This window comes from Portunus trituberculatus, chromosome 42, assembly GCF_017591435.1.
Source record: "Portunus trituberculatus isolate SZX2019 chromosome 42, ASM1759143v1, whole genome shotgun sequence".
Classification (NCBI taxonomy): Eukaryota; Metazoa; Arthropoda; class Malacostraca; order Decapoda; family Portunidae; genus Portunus; species Portunus trituberculatus.
In genome coordinates this window covers 31,587,958-31,613,424 of record NC_059296.1, presented here as the reverse complement: position 1 = coordinate 31,613,424, position 25,467 = coordinate 31,587,958, and the positions used below count along the sequence as shown (strand labels likewise).

Sequence of the window (25,467 nt, the reverse complement as noted above, 5' to 3'; positions counted from 1 at the left end):
GATGCATTTAAGTTTGAGTTTGCTTTCACTTCCAAACTTATTTTTTCAATAGCTGTGTTTCCTTTATTTATTTAAGTGAGACTTGTGCAAGAGAGAGAAAAAAAAGCTGGTAAGAAATAGGAGTACCATACATAGGAACAAAAAGAAATTAAAAATTTTTGGATCCCCTGTACTTTTACTGTGCCTATTTTCATATTTATTTGCTTCTTATTTTGAAAAAAAATCAGACAATTGAAGTAGAACTTAAATGAAATATTAGTATAAAATTAAATATACCCTTGTATGAAGAAGCATGATGCGCATGATGCTTGTTAAGTGAAAGGCTTTAATGTGAGTTCTGGGTTAATGTGGCATTTATAGTGTTTAATAAGCACACAAGTGGCTGGCCACATGTGGTTACTAATATGTTGCTGTAGGTTACCTGACCATTCCTGCTCTTGTCTAAGAAGCATACTGTAGGTGAAGGACAATCTCTTTTATCAATTTTATTATCAAAATAACTTAATGAACTTGGTAGCACAGTTAAAGAGCTCAAATTTAAGCTTTATTAACTAAATGCCATCAGCCTGGTCAGTATCTTGCCTTCATTTCTCTTCCAAGTTTCATGCACCAGTCTGTTATTTGAGTCATGGCCACAGGGTTGCAATTGCCTTCCATGCTCCAATGGGTTTTCTGAATTTACTGAATTAAAACACAGTTCAATACTTGCTGTGAATATTCAGTTTTTATGTCCAAATGATCTTTAGGTATATGTTGAAATCAGGATACTCTTCAATATGCATCATAATGAATACAGTACATCATTATTGATTTTGTCTCTCAATGTATCTATCCTACACACACACACACACACACACACACACACACACACACACACACACACACACACACACACACACACACACACACACACACACACACACACACACACACAAAGAAGATACACACACACACACACACACACACACACACACACACACACACACACACACACACACACACACACACACACACACACACACACACACACACACACCTGAAATAAATGATGAGTATCAAATAATTTCTCTCTCTCTCTCTCTCTCTCTCTCTCTCTCTCTCTCTCTGCCAGTTATCCATCTTTTGAATGAGGTTGGTTATTTGACTATGAGTATTGGTTGGGTAGGTGTAGGCCATCACTGACGGAGGTAGATCAGCCCCATCCACAGTATATACAGAGCTGGTGAGTAAATTGTCAAAGGTTGAGTTGAATTTATGGCAACATAGTTTTTTTTAGTTTGTAATTAATTGTTTCAGTGGTGTAGTCAAGCATCATCTTGAGATTGTAAGCTGATAATTGGTGTTTGTGGTGTGCTGGTGAGAGGGGTTCTCTGAGGAGTTAAGGCCTGTCCAGATGAGGGGCAGTTGCCTGCCGTGCAAACACTGTTAGCATATTATACTAAGCAGTGGGGATGATGTCATAAGCACAAAATTGAAAATGAAGGAAACAGATCTGGCAACAAACAGTGCAACCAGATGTTGCTGTGTTCCACAGTCCCTACTCTGTTCACCAGGCAAAGACTGGCAGGCGAATTTGTGTCCACACTAGAGGCAGTTCCACAGGTTAACTTTGTGTGTTTTGCAAAATGCTTTCTCTATATGGGTGCCAACCATTACACCAACAGGCATTGCTTCGACCACAGGCAAGGGGACTTGGATGATTTGCCAGTGGTTTTCTCGCTTCTGATGTCATGTTTGCTCCTACCATCAAAACAGTTGAAGGAATATGATAACTGGTAACAGTGTTTGCATGGCGGGCAGCTGCCCCTTGTCTGGACAGGGCTTCATACTGTCATACTTGGATCAGTTATATAATGCTAATGAGATAGGTTGTAATCTTTTTAATGCGTTCTCTGATTTGACCCACTGGTGGGTCATCAGTTACTATCCACTGTTATGATGTGACGCATCGGTGGGTCGTACAACAGTTTTTATATATATCATATTTTAATCTTATTATTAATAGAAATATAGTAAAATTACAATAAACAGTACGTGTAGGAGGGCGTAATAAACAATGATTGATAAATGATATGAAGCTTATTTTGTTTTTAGTGTTATAAAAAATATATGAAAAATAGTCTTCTTGTTTCCATATTTTCTTTTTAATACATGTAAAAAAAATAGTTATATATACTATCTTGCACTTTTTTCCTTGAGAAGAACATAATCTTAGTTTCTATAACAAATTGAAACAGGTATCACAATTGGACTTTCTTTGACAATCTTCAATGATTTTGTTATCAATTAGTATTTGTATTTTCCTGATATTATTTGGACAATTTGTAAAAATAATGCCATTGGTGACCCTTTTCAGTTGCATTTATAAATAAATATTTAGTAAAGAAACAAAACAGAATAAATAAAAAAATATCTGCTGTAGAAATTATCTGAAAAAAACTTTTTCATTTTTTTAATACATGTAAGACATTTATATTAGCTTGCATTTTCCCTTCTCTATAAAATAATTCAAACTGAGATATCACAATTGGGCTTTGCTTAATAAGCTTTAATAATTTTCTTTATTGTTTTTTTCATAATTTCAGAATTTTCCTGGTATCATCTTTATTATCTTATTTTATCTTCCTTCTCTTCTGTTGAAGTAAGTTGACCATAAAACTGTGTCATATTCATTTTCTAAATGTGGAAAACAAAGAGACAAAAATATATAAACAAATTTAGGTAAGGAAAAATATAGTACAGTATAGAGATGCACTGAATATCAACAAATAAAGTATGTCCACTGATGGATGTATCGCAAAGAAGTCATACATTTTCATGGTATGTGATGCGACCCACCGGTGGGCAAACACTTTGAGGTTGCCAGTTTGTTTGGGTGTCCTCCCAGACAACACTGCTCGCCTCACTTTGTTGGCTTGACCAGTACTGTCGTGACAACAATTTATTTGTATTGCACTGCGGGTGAGTTTGCCACACTGGCAATCGCAGGGGAAGTGTTAATGAGAGGTGATCAAAAGACTGAGTGAATCTTTCATGTTTTCAAAGTTGGGTGCTCTACTGCCTGCTGTAGACATGTGCTTGGCTGTCCTGCCGGTTGTAGACATGTGCTTGGCTGTCCTGCCGGTTGTAGACAGGTGCTTGGCTGTCCTGCCGGTTGTAGACAGGTGCTTGGCTATCCTGCCGGTTGTAGACAGGTGCTTGGCTGTCCTGCCAGCTGTAGACAGGTACTTGGCTGTCCTGCTGGTTGTAGACAGGTGCTTGGCTGTCTTGCTGGTTATAGACAGGTGCTTGGCTGTCCTGACAGTTGTAGACAGGTGCTTGGCTGTCCTGCCGGTTGTAGACAGGTGCTTGGCTGTCCTGCCGGTTGTAGACAGGTGCTTGGCTGTCCTGCCGGTTGTAGACAGGTGCTTGGCTATCCTGCCGGTTGTAGACAGGTGCTTGGCTGTCCTGCCGGTTGTAGACAGGTGCTTGGCTGTCCGGCCGGTTGTAGACAGGTGCTTGGCTGTCCTGCCAGCTGTAGACAGGTGCTTGGCTGTCCTGCCGGTTGTAGACAGGTGCTTGGCTGTCCTGCCGGTTGTAGACAGGTGCTTGGCTATCCTGCCGGTTGTAGACAGGTGCTTGGCTGTCCTGCCAGCTGTAGACAGGTACTTGGCTGTCCTGCCGGTTGTAGACAGGTGCTTGGCTATCCTGCCGGTTGTAGACAGGTGCTTGGCTATTCTGCCGGTTGTAGACAGGTGCTTGGCTGTCCTGCCGGTTGTAGACAGGTGCTTGGCTGTCCGGCCGGTTGTAGACAGGTGCTTGGCTGTCTTGCCGGTTGTAGACAGGTGCTTGGCTGTCCTGCCAGCTGTAGACAGGTGCTTGGCTGTCCTGCCGGTTGTAGACAGGTGCTTGGCTGTCCTGCCGGTTGTAGACAGGTGCTTGGCTGTCCTTTTGGATGAGAAGCTTTCATCTTTATTTTGTAGTCATAGAAGAAGAAATTATATTGGTATGACATGTGTTTGTTTTCCTTTTCAGTGTGGAGATTGGGGAGAGTGTGCGAGGGGAAGATGTTTATATTGTACAAAGTGGATGTGGAGAGATCAATGACAACCTGATGGAGATGCTGATTATGATCAATGCCTGCAAGATTGCTTCTGCTGCACGGGTTACTGCCGTCATTCCTTGTTTTCCATATGCCAGACAGGATAAGAAGGACAAGGTGAGCTATGCTGGATCTTAGTGACTTGTCAGTGATTCTATTCGAGCAAGTTTTAGAGTTGAAATTGACCAGTGGTGGTGTCAAAGAAAGAGAAAGAAAGAAAGTGGACAGACACCTCTAGGAGGAGGATTAATTTACCTATGATGATCCTTTGACCTAAGCTAAGGCTTGTACTGTGGCAGTGGTAATGTAACATGGCCTTCATTTTGTCACTCTTTGCACCTTCGAGTATGTAATGCAATTGCAGAAATTGTATCTCAACTGAGTATTTTTATTGTAAACTAAGAATACTTGTCTCCAGTTGATAATTATGTGGTGGTATGAAGTAATTTTTCTAAACATAAATGAATTTTCAAGTGATAAATGGTATTAAGCATAACTATCTGAAGTAGTGCTCTTTCTGTTTCAGTGACATAGTATTTTAATCTTTGTATATCAGCTATGGCCACGTACATTAATAACTTTGTTTTGCAGTCCCGTGCCCCAATCTCGGCCAAGTTGGTTGCCAACATGTTGTCTGTTGCTGGGGCTGACCATATCATCACCATGGACTTGCATGCCTCCCAGATCCAGGGTTTCTTTGACATTCCTGTGGATAACCTCTATGCTGAACCTGCCGTTCTCAAGTGGATCCGTGAAAATATTCCAGAGTGGAGAAATGCCATCATTGTGTCACCTGATGCTGGCGGAGCTAAACGGTGAGATGAAGTTTGTATAGAGTAGGTGCAGTACTTGTAATAGTTATATCAGTTGGGAGGTGTAGTAAGCACTCAGCACTCAAGTCCTGTTTGTTAATGACATGTATATGGTGTCTGGTATGGAGACACATTCCATATGAACATTGTGCTTTCTACTGCCTTGGAAGGTTAGTGTTAGTCTGTGTACTTTTTGTTACCTTGGAGATGAACTGCCTTGGAGGGTTTGTGATGGTGTGTGTACTTTTTACTGCCTTGGAGGTGAACAGCCTTGAAGGTTAGTGTTAGAGTGCAATCTTGTTACTTGGAGGCTTGCTAGATCAGTCATTATATGTGCTGAAGCTTGTAAGTAATTTCATGTGGAATCATACAGTGGCTTGTACTGCTCCAGTGTACTCCCTAAGTGTGGCATTGTCCACTGTGTGCCAGATGCTTAAAACAATGTGTTGTTCAGACATGTACTGTGTAGACCTGCCACTGTTAAGGTAGCAAGTATTTTACAGAGAAACATTATTCTCTCTCTCTCTCTCTCTCTCTCTCTCTCTCTCTCTCTCACATTCATTCAGTTGCTGTAGAAATACAAGATGGAAGATGTTTTTATTGGGTATAATTTACACACACACACACACACACACACACACACACACACACACACACACACACACACACACACACACACACACACACACACACACACACACACACACACACACACACACACATGATGAGGAAAAAAAAACTTACAAGAAGAAGTGGAGGAGATCCATAGACTGGGTCCATATAAGGAGGGAATAAGGAGACCGATTAAAGTAGTACTGAAGTCACAACAATCTGCGGAGGACATTTTATATAGAACATCAAAATAAAGAGAGGTAGAAGGTTGTAAAGAGGTGTTTGTGAGAAAAATAGAAATGAGGAAGAGAGGAGAAGATATAAGGAATTGTTGGAAGAGGCGAGAAGGAAAAATGATGAGCGGTCTGAGGAGGAAAAGAAAAGTTTTTTGGAGAGTTATAGGAGAGAGAGTCAGAAAGTGGTATGTGGAAAGAAGGAATGCGGAGGAACCCCTAGAGGGACCAGTGGGTGGACCGTAATGTATACTAATATAGATGGGATACTGTCAAGTAGATTGGAATTGCAAGACTATATGATGGTGGAGAAGCCTGATATAGTGTGTTTGACTGAGACAAAATTGCATGAAAAACAAAGGTAAATTTGGATAATAAATATAATATATGGAGAAAGGATAGAGAGTAAAGGTGGAGGAGGAGTTATGATTATGACGAAGAAAATAAATGTGGATAAGGTTTGGTATGGGAAGAACAACACAGAAGTGATAAGCATAAGGATAAAAAGTGATGGAAAAGAATTAATAATCATGGTGACCTATGTACCTCCTAAAACAAATTCTTGGACATTAAGGAATACGACAATATGATCAAGGATACTTTACAGAGTTTGGAAAGTGTATTATCTGGAAAAGAAAGGTGATACTAGTAGGAGATTTTAATTGTAAGGAGGTGGATTGGGAAAATCTAGTAAGTGGTGTTGGAGAGGAAGCATGGGAGAGAGATTTCTTAATCTAATGATGGAAAATATGATGGAACAGAGGGTGAAGGAAAATACTAGATATAGAGGAGATGATGAACCGGCTAGACTGGATTTGGTGTTAACAAGAGAAGTGTACCTATGTGGAGATATACAATATAAATGTCCTTTGGGAAGAGTGATCATGTGGTTATGGAAAGTGATCAGATGGAAATGCAGATAGCAACAACACAGCGAAGGAGAGATGAGACATACAGGAGTGGTAGATTGAATTATAGAAAGATGGACACAGAAAGTTTGAAAAATTATTTCAGAAAATTAGATTGGGAGGAGATGTTACAAATCAGAGAAGTGCAAAAAAATATGAGATTTTATGAAATATTATAAAGAAGGAGTTATGAAATTTGTACCAAAGTATAAACCGAGAGAGGAAGGAAGAAAGGATTGGTTTAATGCAACTTGTGTTAAGGCTAAGGAAAAGAGAGATGTGGCTTGGAAAAGATGGAAAAGAGCAGGAATATACTAAATAAGGAGAATTATAGAGTGGCAAGAAATGAGTATGTGAGGGTAAGGAGGAGGAAGAAAGAAAATTTGAAAAAGATATTGTAGACAAGAGTAAGGAACATCCAAAATTGTTTTACAGGTTCATAAATGGTAAACTTAAAAGAGAGAGTCCATTGAAAGATTAAAAGGAGAGCAAGGGATAGTAGATGACCCTAAGAATATAGCGGAATTGCTAAATAATAGGTTTCAACAAGTATTTACTAAAGAAACAATGTTTGTAAAGCCTCAGAATGTACAAGGAAATGTGCACATGGATGACATTAAGATACCTAAAAGGAGTTATATAAAATGTTGGAGGAACTTAAAGATGATAAAGCGATGGGACCAGATGAAGTTTCAGGAAAATTATTGAAGGAATGTAGAGAAGAATTGATTGATCCATTATATGATATTATAAGGTGCTCATTAGAAACAGGGAAGTACCAGTAGAGTGGAAAGAGCTGAAGTGGTGCCCATTTATAAGGGAGGCAGTAAGGAAGAGCCTCTTAACTATAGACCTGTGTCTCTAACAAGTGTGGTCGGTAAGATTTGTGAGAGGGTGATAAAGAAATATTGGATACGGTTCCTGGAGGATCATAAGTTATTATCGGATCATCAATTTGGCTTTAGGAAAGGGAGGTCATGTGTAACAAATCTACTGAGCTTTTATTCAAGAGTGGTTGACAAAATACAAGAGAGAGAGGATGGATGGACTGTGTATATTTGGATTTAAAGAAAGCTTTTGACAAGGTACCTCACATGAGACTGCTATGGAAATTAGAGATTTATGGAGGACTGAAAGGAAAAGTGTTAAAGTGGATGGAAAACTACTTGAGATGGAGGGAGATGAGAACGGTAATAAGGGATGCAAAGTCGGACTGGTTGGTGGTGGAGAGTGGAGTCCCACAGGCTCAGTGCTGGCACCAATACTTTTCCTTGTCTATATTAATGACATGCCAGAGGGAGTAAACAGTTATATTAATTTGTTTGCGGATGATGCGAAGTTGTGTAGGTGTGTGAAGAGTGAAGAAGATTGTGAAATTTTACAGGCAGATCTGGATAAGATTTGGGAGTGGAGCAAGAGGTGGCAAATGGAATTTAATCTGAGCAAAAGTCATGTGATGGAGATGGGAAGAGTGGAAGACGGCCAAGAGGGTCATATAAGATGGGTGAAGAAGTAGTGTTGAAAAAGGTGGAAAAGGAAAAGGATTTGGGAGTGATAATACAAGACCATGGGCAGTTTGAGGCTCATATTGATAAGATGTTTGGAGAAACATAATTTGATTAGAAATATTGGATTAGCCTTTCATTATATGGATAAAGATATGATGAAGAAATTAATTAGTATGGTAATTAGACCAAGATTGGAATATGCTGGAGTGGTTTGGTCCCCTTATAAAAAGAAGCATATAAGGAAGTTGGAGAGATTGCAGAGAATGGCAACAAAAATGGTTCCGGAATTGGCAGAAATGACCTATGAGGAGAGATTAAAAGAAATGAATTTGCTTACCTTGGAACAAAGAAGAGAAAGAGGAGATTTAATACAGGTTTATAAACTGTTGAATGGACTGGATGAAGTGGATAATGAGCAAATGATGTTGAGAGAGGAAAATTTAAATAGAACTACGAGATCGCATAGTAAAAAGATAGCCAAGGGAATATGCTTGAAGGATGTGAAGAAATATAGTTTCCCACAAAGATGTGTGGAGGTGTGGAATGGTTTGAGTGAGGAGGTGGTGTCAGCAAGGAGTGCATAGTTTTAAAGGAAAGTTGGATGTGTGTAGATATGGAGACGGGCCACACGAGTATGATACCCAGGCCCTGTAAAATTACAACTAGGTGAATACACACACACAGCTCAGTGGTTAGATCACTGGCACACAAAGCCAGAGGACCGAAGGGACGTTTGTGGAGATATTTGGGTGTGTATCCTTCACGTAGTGTTCACCTAGCAGTGAGTAGGTACAGGATGTAAATCGAGATTGTGACCTTGTTGTGGTGTGTGTGTGTGCCTGGTCTCAGGCCTATAAAGATAGAAATAATGAGCTCTGAGAATTCCATAGGGTAAGGTCTGGCTGTCTTGTCAGAGACTGCAGCAGATCAAACAGTGAAACACACACAACTGTGTGTGGTCAGAAGAGGAAAAAAGGGCATTTTTGGAGAATTCTAGGAGACAGGATAAGGAAATGGTATATAAACGAGAAGGAAGAGAAAAAAGTGGAACAAGTTTAACTAAAAATGATAAAGGCAAGACTAAAAATGATGTATACGAACATAGACGGGGTTTTATCAAGTAAATTAGAATTAAGAGATTACATAAAGAAAGAAAATCCAGATATTGTATGCCTGGCTGAAACAAAACTAAATGAGGCAATCAAAATAAACTTGGATAATAGGTATAATGTATGGAGGAGAGACAGAGTAGGTAAAGGAGGAGGAGGAGTTATGATAATGTTAAGGAAGGAGATAGTGATAAACCAAGTGGAATGTGGGAAAGGAATAGCAGAAGTATTGTATGTTAAGATGCATATTAATAAAAGAGTTAACAATCATTGTAACATATGTGCCACCAAAAACAAATTCATGGACCAATCAAGAATATAAAGACATGATAGATGACACAATGAGTCTAATGAGGATTGTTAAAGAAAGGAAAAATAGTTATATTAGTAGGAGATTTCAACTGTAAAGAAGTGGACTGGGAAAATTATGAAAGTGGTATGGGGGAAAAAGCTTGGGAGAAAGATTCTGCAACCTAATGATCGACAATATGATGGACCAGAGAGTAAAGGAATGCACAAGATTCAGAGGAAACGAAGAGCCGGCGAGATTGGACCTAGTTTTTATAAGGGGTATACAAATGAATGATGATATAAGATATAAGTGCCCATTGGGAAAGAGTGACCATGTAATATTAGAAATAGATATAGAAGAAGGAAAGGAAGATAGAGACGATTCATACAAAGGAGACCGATTAAATTACAGAAAGGCTGATATTGAGAATCTCAAGAACTATTTTAAAACGTAAACTGGGAGGAGATGGAAAACTCAGAGACGATGCAAGAGAATATAACTTATTTTTGGAAATATACAAAACAGGAGTCAGGAATATGTCCCAAATATAGACCTAAAGAAGAAGGAAAGAAAGATTGGTTTAATGCAAGGTGTGCTAGGGCAAAGGAGAAAAGAGATGGAGCATGGAAAAGGTGGAGGAGAAATAGAAATCCAGCAAATAAGGAAAACTTCAAGGCAGCAAGAAATGAATATGTTAAGGTGAGGAAGGAAGAGGAAAAGAACTTGAAAAGGACATTGTCGAAAAATGTAAGGAGCAACCAAAATTGTTCTATAGATTCATAAATGGAAAAATTAGGCAAAAGAAACAATAGAAAGGTTAAAAGGAGAGAACGGGATGGTGGAAGACCCAAAAGTATGGCAGAACTATTAAATAAAAATTCCAGGAGGTCTTTACTAAGGAATCCAAATTTGAAAGGCCACAGGGTAATAGAGAGACAGTCTATATGAAAGAGATTAAAGTAACCAAGCTTGAAATAAAAGAGTTAATGAAGGAACTGGATGAAGAGAAGGCAATGGGACCAGATGAAGTCTCAGGCAGAATACTGAAAGAATGTAGGGAAGAACTAGCAAGTCCTATATACAACATCATAAAATGCTCAATAGAAAATGGAACAGTACCAGTAGAATGGAAAAGAGCTGAGGTGGTTCCCATATATAAGAGCAGAAGGAAGGAAGAACCTTTAAATTACAGACCGGTATCACTAACTAGTGTAATATGCAAGATGTGTGAAAGAATAATAAAGAAACAATGGATCGAGTTCCTTGAAGACAACAAATTAATATCAAATAGCCAATTTGGTTTTAGAAAAGACGGTCTTGTGTAACTAATTTATTGAGTTTCTATTCTAGAATAGTTGATAGAGTACAAGAGAGAGGGATGGGTTGACTGTATTTATTTGGATTTAAAAAAGGCGTTTGACAAAGTGCCACATGCAAGATTACTATGGAAGTTAGAGGAGAAGGGTGGCTTAAAAGGAAGCACATTGAGATGGATAGAAAATTATTTGAGGGGGAGAGAAATAAGGACGGTAGTTAAAGATATGAAGTCCAAGTGGAGAGCAGTAGAAAGCGGAGTGCCACAGGGGTCAGTATTGGCACCAATACTTTTCCTCATTTATATTAACGACATGCCAGAAGGAGTGAACAGCTACATAAATCTGTTTGCAGATGATACGAAACTGTGCAGAGTTATAAAGCAAAAGAGGATTGTGAAATACTGCAAGAAGACCTAAATAAGATCTGGGAATGGAGTAAAAGTGGGAAATGGAATTCAATGTGAACAAAAGCCATGTCATGGAAATGGGAAAGAGTGAAAGATGACCTGTGGGAATCTATAAGATGGGAGATGGAGTAGAACTGGAGAAAGTAAAAAGGAAAAGGACTTAGGAGTGACGATGGAAGAAAACAATCAACCAGTAAGCCATATTGATAGAATTTTTAGAGAAACATATAATTTGCTAAGGAATATTGGAGTAGCATTTCACTACATGGACAAAGAAATGATGAAGAAATTGATAAGTACTATAATAAGACCCAGATTGGAATATGCAGGAGTAATGTGGACCCTCAAAAAAGAAACACATAAGGAAATTGGAGAGACTACAAAAATGGCTACAAGAATGGTTCCAGAATTTGAAGGGATGACATATGAGGAGAGACTAAAGGCTATGGATCTACCAACCTGGAACAAAGAAGGAGAGAGGAGACCTGATACAAGTTTATAAATTGATCAACGGAATGGACCAAGTGGATAATGAGAAACTGATCCTGAGAGAAGAATATGACATCCAAGCACAAGATCGCATAGTAAAAAGCTGAGAAAAGGAAGATGTCTGAGAGATGTTAAAAAATATAGTTTCCCGCAAAGATGTATTGAGACGTGGAACAGTTTACATGAAGAAGTAGTGTCTGCAACGAGTGTGCATACTTTTAAAGTAAGATTGGATAAGTGTAGATATGGAGACGGGGCCACACGAGCATAAAGCCCAGGCCCTGTAAAACTACAACTAGGTAAATACACACACACACACAGATGTAAGGAGGTAAGAGGGAGTGGAGGGGAAGGACAGATAAGGAAATGGGAAGTGTACCTGGCCATACTGTGTGCCATCTCCCCTCCCTTGTGTCAGGCTATGGAATAGAGAGATGTATAGAGGGATAAGGGAGGGACCACAGGGGGGGAAAGTGTCATGTAAGCTATGCTAATGAGACTTTCTCCTGGATTATTGGTGTTTTCTTCACATGGTGAAGAAAAGTCTGGCTAAGATTTGCATAATATTAATGAATGTTTATTTGTTCTTCCCTGCAGAGTGACATCCATAGCTGATCGCCTTAATATAGAATTTGCGCTGATTCACAAAGAAAGAAAAAAAGCCAATGAAGTTGCATCAATGGTTCTGGTTGGAGATGTGAAGGACCGCATTGCAATCCTGGTGGACGACATGGCTGACACTTGCGGCACCATCTGCCACGCTGCTGAAAAGTAGGTCATTGTATGTCAGGCTTACGTTCATATTCAGAAATGCTTTGTTCTCTCACCACGACTATTTTCAATGGTCACAGAGATGACTGGCAGGGTTTTCAAGAGTGTTGTAAAAACACCTTACAAAATATTAACTTCAACAACTAATGCTAATGTCTACTTTAGTAACTTTGGGCAACCTAGATCCCATCGTTGGAGAATGATATAGACAATATTTAGAAATACATTGAAGTAAATGAGAGATATTTGAAGCAACTAAACATCCTGGTAAGCAACTCACACAAATGATAACTCTGAGTAATGAGAGCATGGAGCTTCACCAAGGTTTGTTGTCACTCACTACCCTTGTTTTGTTGGTCTTGCTCACAACACTGTTTGTGTCTGGCCACTGTGGGTTTTTAACAACTTTCTGCTGCATTAGTGAACATCCACTGCATAGAATTATTATCTCAAGCTTTGAAAGTTGTAATTTTTTTTTTGTTTATGATGTTCACTATATCAAAAGTTTACTGTTTTTTTTTGTTTGATATAACAATTGATCTTGTCTCTACAGACTTATGGAGGCTGGCGCCACAAAAACATATGCCATCTTAACTCACGGGATTTTTTCTGGACCTGCTGTCTCCCGGATCAACAATGCCTGCTTTGAAGCTGTGGTTGTCACCAACACTATACCTCAGGAACAACATATGAAGGACTCTAGTAAAATTCAGGTAAGGGTCTTTCTGTTAAAAAAAAAAAAAAAAAAAAAAAATATATATATATATATATATATATATATATATATATATATATATATATATATATATATATATATATATAAGATTGTGGGTGACTTTTGCTATAGACTCCTTACTGATCATATTGAATACATAGGGATGCTGTAGAGTCTGTTGATAGACCCAGAAAAGTAGCCTTAGGAATGGACTACATGTAGGTAAACTTCCAGTATCTAAGGCAGAAATGTGAATACTGATAGACGTGTAAATGTAAGAGTTTGAGGTAGAAAAGTGTGCTCACAGAAAGTCGTGGAGAACAGAAGAGGATTTAGGTCAAAGGGGACAGAAAATGTCTTTCCAAAAAGACTTGACATAACCTTAAGGTGAAGGAGTGATGAGACCAGAATCATAAAGGATTGAATTTTTTTAAAGTTTGATTTGGAGTTCAGGTGGAAATGAAAGAAAGTAGTGTTACTATCTGGAGGAAGATGCCTTGTATTGGATTGTAGAATTGATAGAGGTGCTACGGGATGAGAATATTAGAACAGGTATGATTTGTTTACAAGTTTTTGCAAAGGTACCACTTGCAAACCACCTTTCCATTCTGGGCAGCATGGTAACCAGCTCAATTGAATTAGGACTGCTGAGCTTAGTGATTAGGAAATTTACTATTGATTTGCCACTTTATAATTAATTATATACTCTTAGAGTATGAACATCTTTTTCAGAGGTTTCACAAAATCTGCATCGTGTGCCTGTTACTAAAAAATTTTTGTGGGCCATTTAGAGTTTTTGTGAATTTTATAATGTAAGGACTTTTTTTATATACACATACAGTCAACCCTCGGCTATCCCAACTTCAGCTATCGCGTTTTATTGCTATCGCGCACCCATGAAAAGCTGCTAAAATTTCATTATCGCGACCTCAGATGCCTGCTATCGCGCGCCCTGCCATGACATCATGGGATATCTGAGCGCTCATTGGCCAAAACCAAAACCGCCTTCCTGCCAAGATCAATTCTGCTATCGCGTTTTTGGCTATGGCGCGGCTATTTCGGCCCCAATTGGGCGAGATAGCCGAGGGTTAAGTGTGTGTGTGTATATATATATATATATATATATATATATATATATAATGTTTAGTGTTTGGTGTGGCACATTGGTAAGTGTAAGGTCAGTGTCATCATCCTGTGTGGTGTGTGTTGGGCATTGATGGTTGTTAATCTGTTTGTATAATATTTGTTGTATTGTGTATTGAAAGAAAACGGTGAGCCAGATGTTTGTGATATTACATTCGTGAAGGAATTTACTACTGTATTGTGGTGATTTAGTTATTAAAGCTGTATGAATGGTCCTTGAGAGTGGAGGACAAGCTGGGTATCGGCAAAGTTTGAAGTGGATGGAAGACAGCTAAGTGATTTCCTTACAGGCATTGAAAGGGCATCCCTGCATTTAAAAGATAGAATGTAAGCTTTGTGGACAATGCATGTTGGTGAGATGCATGGCAGTGATTATTGAGAAAAGGTTCAGCTCTGCAGGTAAGAGATGAATGAAGTAAGTACGTTAGTGAAATGTTCCAAAGTGTGATTATAATTTTCAGACTGATGTGAATGGTTAAAAAATATAAATATATGGAGGCTATATTAAATTAATGGAATTAATAAAATTAATGGAACAGCGAAAAACATTGGGGAACACCTGGACAGACACGGCTTGATGAATCAAATGCAGCATGGATTTATGAAGGGTAAGTTGTACCTTACAAACTTTTTGAACTTTTATAGAAGGTTTATGAGGTGGCAGATAAGGGTGATAATTATGAGATTCTATACTTAGTTTTCAGTAAAGCCTTTGACAAGGTACCTCACCAGAGGCTCTTGAGAAGGTTAGAGTGTATGGTATGAAGGGTAGAATATTAGGCTGGATTAAAGCGTGGATAGATGACAGGTTGACAAAGGGTAGTAATTAAAGGATCTAATTCCGAGTGGGGTGAAGTAATTAGTGGGGTGCCACAGGGGTCAGTTTTAGGGCCGTTATTATTTTTAATATATATTAAGACTTGGAGAATGGAATTAGCAGTGACATTGGTAAATTTGCAGATGACACAAAGATAGGTAGATTAATTAGGTCTGATTCGGATGCCATTGCCTTGCAGGCAGATTTGGATAGATGAAAGAATGGACAGAGCAATGGCAAATGCAGTTCAATTTTAACATGTGCAGGTACTGAGTGTAGGTAGAGATAATCCACACAATAGGTACACGACAGATAATGAGGCACTAGGAAGTTTCAAGTATGAGAAAGATTTAGGAGTCATAGTTAGCTCTGGTTTTGGTACAAGGAAGCAATGTATTGAGGCCATGGAGGAATAAGGCAAATAGAGTATTGGGATTCATTTTTAGAAGTGTTAAAAGCAGAAGTCCCAAAGTGATGCTAAAATTATACTTGATACTGGTCAGACCACATCTTGACTATGCAGTACATTTCTGGTCCCCACATTATAGAAGGATATAGCTCTGTTGGAGTCAGTGCAAAGGAGGATTAATAAAAAGATACAGGGGATGAGGGATATTCCCTATGAAGCAAGACTGAAGAAACTCAAGTTGCATTCCTTAGAGAAATATAGGTTAAGAGGAGACCTGATATAAGTATTTAAATGGTATAAGTGTTAAACTAAGGGGACATGAACAAAATTCTTAAGATCAGTAGCAGGGAGAGAGCCAGAAATAATGGGTTTAAACTTGAAAAAAATCAGGTTTAGGAGAGAAATGGGAAGAAACTGGTTTTCAAACAGAGTGATTGATGAGTGATCATGTAGTCAGGGCTGAATCAATAGGGAGCTTTAAAAGAAGATTAGAGAAGTTCATGGATGGGGATGATATATGGAATTAGGCAGGCTTGGTGGCCTCTTGCAGCTTCCCTCTTTTCTTATGTTCTTATATGGGAATCAATGCTGTTAGTATTCAGTATCAGCTGCTTTGTGGAGTTCTGCCACCTAGTGTATAAGATTGATTGCCTTATTTTCTATGTGGGTTATTTTCCTTTAGCTGTCTGGTGTATTTGGATGTATGGAAAGTTGAGAGATACTTTGGCCTTGTGAAAAATGAGCTACACTGCACACTATTATGCAGTATGTGTAGTAATCAAACAGGAGCAGTATTTACATCAACCAAAGTTTAATGCTATGTTTATTGGTACAAAATTAAGCTTTTTAGACTACTAATGGTACTTGTGACTGGCTCAGAAGATTCAAGATACTTGGCCCTCTTGTATTTGACTGCATATTTCTTGTGCTTCATCTTATACTATAAGAGTAGTTTGTGGAGTCATGTGGCTGAAGATCATTGTAGGATGTTTTCTTTGTTCAGTTGAACATGAGTTTACTGCAGCAAGGATGTGTGATGTTCCCATGCCCGAGTAATGTCTTTAGGGATCAAAGGAGGTGATTTTGACGTTAGTTGAGGGTTTGAGTCTTGTAATTGTTAGTGGCAGAGTGGAATTTGAATGAGTATGGTACTGGTTGCAGATAATTTTTCACAAATTACCATAGAGGAAATTGAGATGGCTGGTAGAGGAGTGTGGATAAATTTGTGAAATGAGGAATAGCAACAGGCTTAAGTAAAGAAGTAGGATGAAGGTTGTTTGAGTGAGAAATTGCTTAGGAAGGTAGACTACATACTTATTCACTAGTGGCTAGAGGAAGAAGTATAGAGGTGAAGTTGGTATCAGGAGGAATGAATAGAGTCAAGTTGTTATTACTAGAATGCGAAGGATATGTTTTGTGAACTGTTGTGATTGTGATTGGCATTGACTATTCTGTAGAGATGAAGCAACAAGGAAGATGTAGTGATTGTGATTGGCATTGACTATTCTGTAGAGATGAAGCAAAAAGGAAGGTGTTGGAGAGAAGAGGAACCTTAGGAGTGCAAGGAATATGTGCAACAAGTGTGGTGATAGTGAAAAAGGAGGAAGCGCAAAGGTGAACTCATGAGATGGTGACAATGAAATAGTTATATGAGTGAGCAGGATACTGTTATGATGATCTCAGCATGTATATTAGATTGTATGTATAGGATGTGAAGCAAAGAGCATGTATGTTAGATTGGATGTATAGAATGTGAAGCAAAAAAAAAAAAAAAAAAAAAAAAAAAAAAAAAATGTATGGAAAGAGACCATTGTAAAGAGGTTTACTTGCAGAAAGTAGCTGAATGAAGAGCAAGTGTGGTGCAATAAATGGGACACTGGCTTATGGGAGAGATGGCCATCTGTATCTGGTGTGATGTGGTAGACTGATGATATGATGAGTGGGAAGGATAATGTATTATAATGTGGCAGGAGCAAAAAGTTCTGCCATCTGTCTGACTCATGTCATGAGACCTTGCATGCCTGTGTGTGTGTGTGTGTGTGTTCGTGGTCATCTTGTTTGTTTTGCAGATATTTTTTGGAAAGATATTAAATGGTTATGTAAGTAAATATAGGTAGTAAGTTATTTATTTATAATTTTCTTACAGATTCTTATAAATCAGATATTCTTAAACAATTTTCAGGGAAGATGTTCTTTGTCAGTATGAAATGGTATGAAGTGATGTAATGCATTAATTACATCAAGTCTGCAATGTGTTTTTTCCTTATGAAATGATGTGTTCCAGGAGAATTTAGTTCAAGAGCTTTACTTGAGTGGTTGAATGGCAGTGGGTGCATTATGTGTACATACTCATGATTTATACATTAACATTAACATTAGAAACAAGTTTGAGGTGTGTTGTCTGTTCCTTTCTCAAGGTGGCAACAAACTGGACAAAATTTGACATGACTAGTGTTTGCTCACTGGATGCTTAGTGAGTGAGATTTTTCTGGTGAGTTCAGCTTCCCTATTCCCTATCAAGGAGGTGCTTGGTGAGCGAAGGAGTGTTAATCCTGAGCAGTGCATTGCTACATTATATTACTAGCAGTGTGTTAGAAAGTATAATGGACTTGTGTAGAACAAGTTTTAATCGTCAACTTATCTTTGATGACATCATTGACTTGGATCTCCATTGCTGCTATTGCTGCCCTGGTCTATCAAGTGATGGAAGTTTATTAGTCTTGTGAAACACCACCATCTGTTGAACAATTCAGTGTATATACTTAGTAAAATAATCCCTTGCAAAAAGAAGGCTGAGCAAGACAAGTGCTCATGCACACACTCACTCCAATTAGAGTTTAATGAGAGGCACCAGTGAACTTGTTCTTAACCAAAAGCACTTTTCAAGTTCTGCATTGAATTTTGCCCAGTTTGGCATCACCTTGAGACCTAATATGTTTTGTAACATTGATGATTTTAATACCTTTATAGTTATTTGTGGATGTTGATTTAGTGTAGAAGTCCTTTTATTACTGCATCTCAAGAATGAGCTTTTAGGTTTTAGCATATACTGCAGTGGATCTTGCTTTGTCAATGATTGATGTCATCAACATTTTTGGAACTTGTTTTGCAGTTGATTGACGTCTCCAACATTTTGGCTGAGGCAATTCGTCGAACCCACAATGGTGAATCGGTTTCTTTCCTATTCAACTCGGTACCTCTCTAGATCGTGATGGCTGTGAATGTTGGCCCAGTTCATATGATGAGGCAAGTAGGGTACGTGGATTATATTACGATTTCTCTTAAGCTGTGGCTTTCAAGGTGTACAGTTGTATTTAGTTCACTAATTTATTGTATTAATTGCCAGCATTTTATTCTTGGGGTACTTGGTTAGTTCATATAGGCATGTGGTAAATTACTGGGTACTAATAATTCATCATTAACCTCCCCATCTGCTACTAACCATTAACTACCTTTCCCTTTTTTCACCATTTATTGGAAAGTACTATTTTACCTCGTGTAGATCAGCATGACAGTAGTCTTGTAGATGGAGGTTATATTGTCACAAGCTACTTTTGTACCTCTGGTATTTATAACCATTTTTGTCTTTCTGGCTTAATGATAATTTAGTTTTTTAATTACTTTAGTATGCAAACTGGATATGCAGTCATTGTAATTTTGAACATATACAGAATAACTGAGTATCTGAAGCAGGGTGAGGAAAAGATCAAAGTGCAAAGAATGGTTGGAAGTGAATCAGCTAAAATGGCATGATTTAATGCTGTACTAAGGCAGGAGTTTCCAAAGAAAGGGATGAAAGAATGGGATTACTGATTATTAGTGTATTAGAGAGGTGGACGAAAGAATGGGATTACTGGTTATTAGTGTTGTATTAGAGAGGTGGACAGAATAGTGGTGAAAGTAAGTCTTGTGCAGCAAGACTGTGGGAGGAGCAAGATAAGAAGAGAAGTTGGCTTGAAAATAGTGGTATAAGATAGGAGATGCAATATTGTGGCAACGAGTAAGAGGTTGAGGATAGTTGTTTAGAGGAGAGGAGTTAAGACAAAAACTTTTGTTTCCACCCTGTCTACAAGAGTGGTATGAGTGGAATCCTCACTTAGCTAAATACTTAACTAAATGCACCATTAATTTAACTTCATGCATAATTTTTGTCACTTCAAAGTTCAATGTTAAATTATGATTTGTATCCTTAGTTGTTCAGCTTTTATAAAGAGAATGGTTGGTTGGTCGGTCTGTCAGGTGTGCCAGACAAATGCTAGCTGCTAATTTGCTTCCTCCCATCCTCTCATCATGCCCAAAATGATGCTTGTAGAAGCAAGGATTAAAGGAAGGAGGTTTTTTACATTATAAAAGGCTGGCCATGATCTCCCCTCAATTTCCACTCAATGGTTGAGGACAGTGTTTCAAGGATGTTGGTGAGGCTGCTGTTCTTGACCCACTTCCCATATCTGGTAGGCTTTATAAGGTCTTTTCTTTGTTTCCTGTGCTGTAATCTGTGGTTCTTCAGCAACCTTCCTAGAGATAAATGCATGGATCTTCAGAGTGGTCTTATGAGGCCTGCCAGATTTGGGAAGTGGGCCGAGCACAACAGCCTCAGCATCTCCCTTGAAACAATTGTGTTGTCCTCAGCTTAACTTCTGTTTTGAGTGGAAATAGGGGGGAGAGCATGGCCAGCCTTGTTTAGTGTAAACACCTCCTTCCTTTCTTCCTTGCTTGTAGTCATTTTGGGATGGGAGAAGCAAACTAGTAGCGGATGATCTTTGTCTGACACACCAGACAGACTGACCATCCTCTCCATAAAAGCTGAATAACTGAGGATACAAATCATAATATAACATTGTTGAATTTTGCAGTGACAAAAATTATGCACAAAGTGAAATTAATGTCACATTTTAAGTATTCCTCAAATTTAAGAGTTTAAGGGTCTTCTGTATATGGCAATTTAGCATGTAATTTTGCAATACATCTGACAGGCCTGATGGTAATGGGAGATTTACCTTGGTTGAGGCAGATATGAAATGAAGCAAAGCACCTACCTGTTGCACAGACCAGAGATGAGACAGTACTTAGCTGGAGTTAGAGCAGAATGTCTGGCTGGAGTAAGAGTAAACTCATCTACTGAGTGGTGAATTGCACAGGACAGTGGCTGGAGTGTAACTGTTTGAATGGAAGCAAGAATGTAATTGTCTGCAGTTGCTGCTTGAGTGTAACTAAACTGGCTGAGAGAGTGGGATTAGGAGCTCTTGCATTCCTTGAATGTGACAGACTTGACTCCTGGAGAACAAATTGAGAACAGGTTTGTTCCACTAGCCTGGATCCACTTGATTTAGATTCCTGTTGGTTCTTCCGCTCAAGAAGTTGGCTTGTTAGTTGAATTACAATGGTTACTTAACACAACAACACTACCTAACCCTGTTGGAACAATAGTTCCTACATGTAAATAAGCTCATTGAGTTCTTATTAGTTTTTGTTTGGAAAAATTTTACAAAAATTGTTTAATCATGAACTCGTGGAATGTTAACAAATTACGGCACTTGTCAAGCTCCCAGGTTTATTTTAAATGAATGGGGGACTTTCATTCAGATTTTTTAATTGCAGAGCCTTAAGAAGGCTATCTTCCTATTCAGGATAGATTCAAAAACTTTAGATAAGCAAGAGATTAAAGCTATAGGACCGTAGTTTGAGGGGTTAGAACGGTCACCCTTTTTAGGAACAGGCTGAATGTAGGCGAACTTCCAGCAGGAAGGAAAGGTACAAGTCGATAGACAAAGTTGGAAGAGTTTGGCCAGGCAAGGTGCAAGCACAGAAGCACAGTTTATGAGAACAATAGGAGGGACCCCATCAGGTCCATAAGCCTTTCGAGGGTTTAGGCCAGCAAGGGCATGGAAAACATCATTACGAAGAATTTTTATTGTAGACATGAAATAGTCAGAGGGAGGAGGAGAGGAGGACAAGCCCAGAATCGTCCAAGGTGGAGTTGTGAGCAAAAGTTTGAGAAGAGAGTTCAGCTTTAGAGACAGAAGAGATGGCAGTGGTGCCATCAGGATGAAATAAAGGAGGGAAAGATGAAGAAGTGAAGTTATTTGAGATGTTTTTGGCTAGATGCCAGAAGTCACGAGGAGAGTTTGAGTTTGAAAGATTTTGACATTTCCTATTTATGAAAGAGTGTTTGGCAAGTTGAAGAACAGACTTGGCATGATTCCGGCAGAGATATAAAGTGCATGAGATTCAGGAGATGGAAGGCTGAAGTACCTTTGTGGGCAACCTCTCTATCATGTATAGCATGAGAACAGGCTGAGTTAAACCAAGGTTTAGAAGGTTTAGGTTGAGAAAAGAATGAGGAATGTACGCCTCCATGCCAGATACTAACACCTCTGTTATGCGTTCAGCACAAAGAGATGGGTCTCTGACACGGAAGCAATAATCATTCCAGGAAAATCAGCATAATACCTCCTCAGGTCCCCCAACTGGCAGAGGCAAAACGCCAGAGGCACCTTTGCTTTGGGGGATCCTGCGGAGGGATTGGAAAAATAGGACAAGATACAGAAATGAGATTGTGATCGGAGGAGCCCAACGGAGATGAAAGGGTGACAGCATAAGCAGAAGGGTTAGAGGTGAGGAAGAGATCAAGAATGTTGGGCGTGTCTCCAAGATGGTCAGGAATACGAGTAGGGTGTTGCACCAGTTGCTCTAGGTCATGGAGGATAGCAAAGTTGAAGGCTAGTTCACCAGGGTGGTCAGTGAAGGGAGAGGAGAGCCAAAGCTGGTGGTGAACATTGAAATCTTCAAGAATGGAAATCTCAGTGAAAGGGTAGAGGGACAGAATGTGCTCCATTTTAGAAGTTAAGTAGTCGAAGAAATTACTATAGTCAGAAGAGTTAGGGGAGAGATAAACAGCACAGATGAATTTAGTTTGAGAGTGGCTGTTAAGTTGTAGCCAGATGGTGGAAAATTCAGAAGACTCAAGAGCGTGGACACGAGAGCAAGTTAAGTCGATGCGTACATAGACGCAACATCCAGCTTTGGAATGAAAATGAGAATAGAGAAACACTTTTATCGTCAGCCTAAATTCTGTTTGAGTGGAAATAGAGGGAAGAGCATGACCAGCCTTGTAAAGTGTAAAAACACCAGCTTCATTTCATCCTCACTTCTCATTTTGGGCATACTGAGCAGATGAGAGGAAGCAATTTTGTGGTGGTTAGCCTTTGTCTGGCACATCAGACAGACAGACCATTCTCGTTTTTATATACAAAAGCTGAACAGCTACCGAAGTGACACACACTGTTGCCTGTTGCCTGTTCCCCAGAGTGTGCCTTCCTTGGAAGGTAATTGTGAGCCTTCTCCACTTTAGGTGCCTTGTTTCACACAGGAGACAATGCACACGATGCACAAGAGTTGGGCTGACTTTGGTTGCTATGGGTCTGTTCACACCGGGCATGATGCTAGGCAAGACATTCCCTGCGGTGGAGGCCGATGATTCTTGACATGGAGGAAAAGGAAGAGGCGTTATTAATGTTATCTTTGGTCTTGAATGATAAGAGGAAAAGGAATTGGGTATATCTAGCAAATATGGAACAACTAGAATGTAGTGAATATCATCATCTAATTTTAATACTTGAAATGGATGAGGAAAATTTTGATAGTATTTCAGACTGACGATGAGGAAAATTTTAATAGTATTTCAGACTGACTCTAGCTCAGTTTTCTGAAGTTCTATCTTTCAATGAACAAGATATTAAGAAGCAAGACACCAACTACAGGACATCGATCAGTTCACGGTGAGGGAGAGTTGAGAAGTCAGGTCAGTGTGGTCAAAAAAGGTATGCCTCTGGAGATGAAAGCACAAAAACAGGATACCAAGGGGCATGACCCATGGCCAGAAAAATTGCCTGCCTGGCAATCTTGGAATCAGTGCGAGCAGTGTGGGTGGCATCTGTCCCAAAGTTTCACATCCGGTGTGAACACTCCTATTGGAAATACACGAGACCTATTGGGAATACACTGAGATGATTTTAAGCCACGCAGCTTTGCACCTCATGTGTCGTCTCCAGTGTAAAACGGCCCTGAAAAAAAAAAAAAAAAAAAAAAAAAAAAAAACTGTATTAATGACTACATTTTCTATCATCAAGAAAGTTATCATTATTTGTATGTATTTACCCTAAGTTTTGTAGGTACAGTGGCCACAGATTAACTTTGTGTTTAATGGAAATGTAAGCAAATGAATAGTGAAGTCCTTTAGGAATATTGCTTAGTGAAGTCCCTTAGCAATATTGCTCTGTTGTTTTCATTTGTACACATCTGTCAGCAGCAAGTAGCAAACAGGATCAAGACTGTTGCCAGAGGAGAGAGCCAGGAGAAGCACCAGTAAGTAGCCAGGTTGATGTCTGATGGAAAGTTAACTAGTGGCCTGCTATGCCTTTGCTTATGTTGCTTGAGGTAATGTCTTTCTATCTGTGAATAGTGGACAAACCCAGACATTTCCTTGTAAAGCAGATATAAATGACTACAGTAAAGAGAAGACCATGTGAAAGAGCATAAAAATTAGGAGTTTAAAAAAGTCTGGATTAGATGTGCTGATTTTTTTTATGTTGAGCTGTCATGTGAAAGGAAAGAAAGCATTGACTGACTGGTGTTAGCTGAAGTTCAACAGTATGAAGCTTACACTAATTTAAGCCACTATCAGTCCTTTTTTTTTTCCTGTATCTGAGGGTTTTTTTGCTTTTCTTTCCTTGCAAGTGATTGCCAGAGGTCAGAAAAATAGAATATCTAATTCAGACTGATACTTTTATTTTTATGTTCTTAATTTCTTCTCCATACAAGGTGAGGACACTTGAGTCTGTTTTGCAAGTACAATGTTGGGCTTATCCATTGTTCAGATATAGAAAAAAAAAAGCAAAGCCTTGGCAACTCATCAGACCAGAATAAACATACAATTCCTCTTCACGACATAATAACTGGCTAATGACACCTCTCCTGGCTCTCCACATCCTGCATGAACCAGTCTTCACCCTGCACTACAGTACCATGCTGCTGCTGGTGCCAGATGCATAACAGTGAAAATAACAAGAAATTTCTTGGAGAAATATTAGAACTCAATTTTTTATGTAGTTAAACTTGCAGGTAAATTGTGGCCACGTACAATCAAAGAGTTATGGAACTATACACACACACACACACTTGTGGCCTTGCTGTCCCAGTGTGTGGGTGGTGTGTGGTGTGGTCTCAGTCCTACCAGAAGATTGGTCAGTATGAGCTCTGAGCTCTTTCCATAGGGGGAAAGGCTGGCTGGATGATGAGCAAGTGTCTGTGGAAACACATTGAGATGGATGGAAAATTATTTGAGGGGGAAAGAAATAAGGATGGTAGTCAAATATATGAAGTCCAATGGAAAATTATTTGAGGGGGAAAGAAATAAGGATGGTAGTCAAATATATGAAGTCCAAGTGGAGAGGAGTAGAAAGCGGAGTGCCACAGGGGTCAGTATTGGCGCTACTTTTTCTCATTTATATAAATGAAATGCCAGAGGGAGTGAACAGCTACATAAATCTGTTTGTGGACGATGCAAAACTGTGCAGAGTTATAAAGCAAAATGAGGATTGTGAAATACTGCAAGAAGACCTAAATAAGATCTGGGAATGGAGTAAAAAGTGGGAGATGGAATTCAGTGTGGACAAAAGCCATGTCATGGAAATGGGAAAGAGTGAAAGACGACCAGTGAGAATGTATAAGATGGGAGATGGAGTAGAACTGGAGAAAGTTAAAAAGGAAAAGGATTTGGGAGTGACGATGGAAGAAAATAATCAACCGGCAAGCCATATTGATAGAATTTTCAGAGACATACAATT

At 39.0% G+C, this 25,467-nt stretch overlaps 1 protein-coding gene and 1 long non-coding RNA gene across 4 annotated transcripts in view; one reads left to right on the top strand and one right to left on the bottom strand.

Annotated features, from left to right (window-relative positions):
* LOC123517752 (ribose-phosphate pyrophosphokinase 1) overlaps positions 1 to 25,467 on the top strand; it is a 45,885-nt gene that overhangs the window by 5,856 nt on the left and 14,562 nt on the right. Inside the window, exons 2-6 of one of the 3 annotated variants that reach the window (XR_006678565.1) lie at positions 4,015 to 4,198; positions 4,673 to 4,896; positions 12,365 to 12,538; positions 13,092 to 13,251; positions 18,735 to 18,877. Coding sequence is in view for 2 of the 3 variants with exons in the window: in XM_045278164.1 (XP_045134099.1) it covers positions 4,015 to 4,198; positions 4,673 to 4,896; positions 12,365 to 12,538; positions 13,092 to 13,251; positions 18,735 to 18,827 (835 nt within the window). In the remaining variant the exon portion in view is untranslated. The remainder of the gene's footprint in view (positions 1 to 4,014; positions 4,199 to 4,672; positions 4,897 to 12,364; positions 12,539 to 13,091; positions 13,252 to 18,734; positions 18,878 to 25,467) is intronic. The other 2 variants (XM_045278164.1, XM_045278162.1) reach the window with 2 other exon arrangements.
* The window catches only part of LOC123517753, a 37,540-nt gene continuing 36,964 nt past the window's right edge, over positions 24,892 to 25,467 (bottom strand). Inside the window, exon 5 of the long non-coding RNA XR_006678566.1 lies at positions 24,892 to 24,926. This is a non-coding gene — a long non-coding RNA (uncharacterized LOC123517753). The remainder of the gene's footprint in view (positions 24,927 to 25,467) is intronic.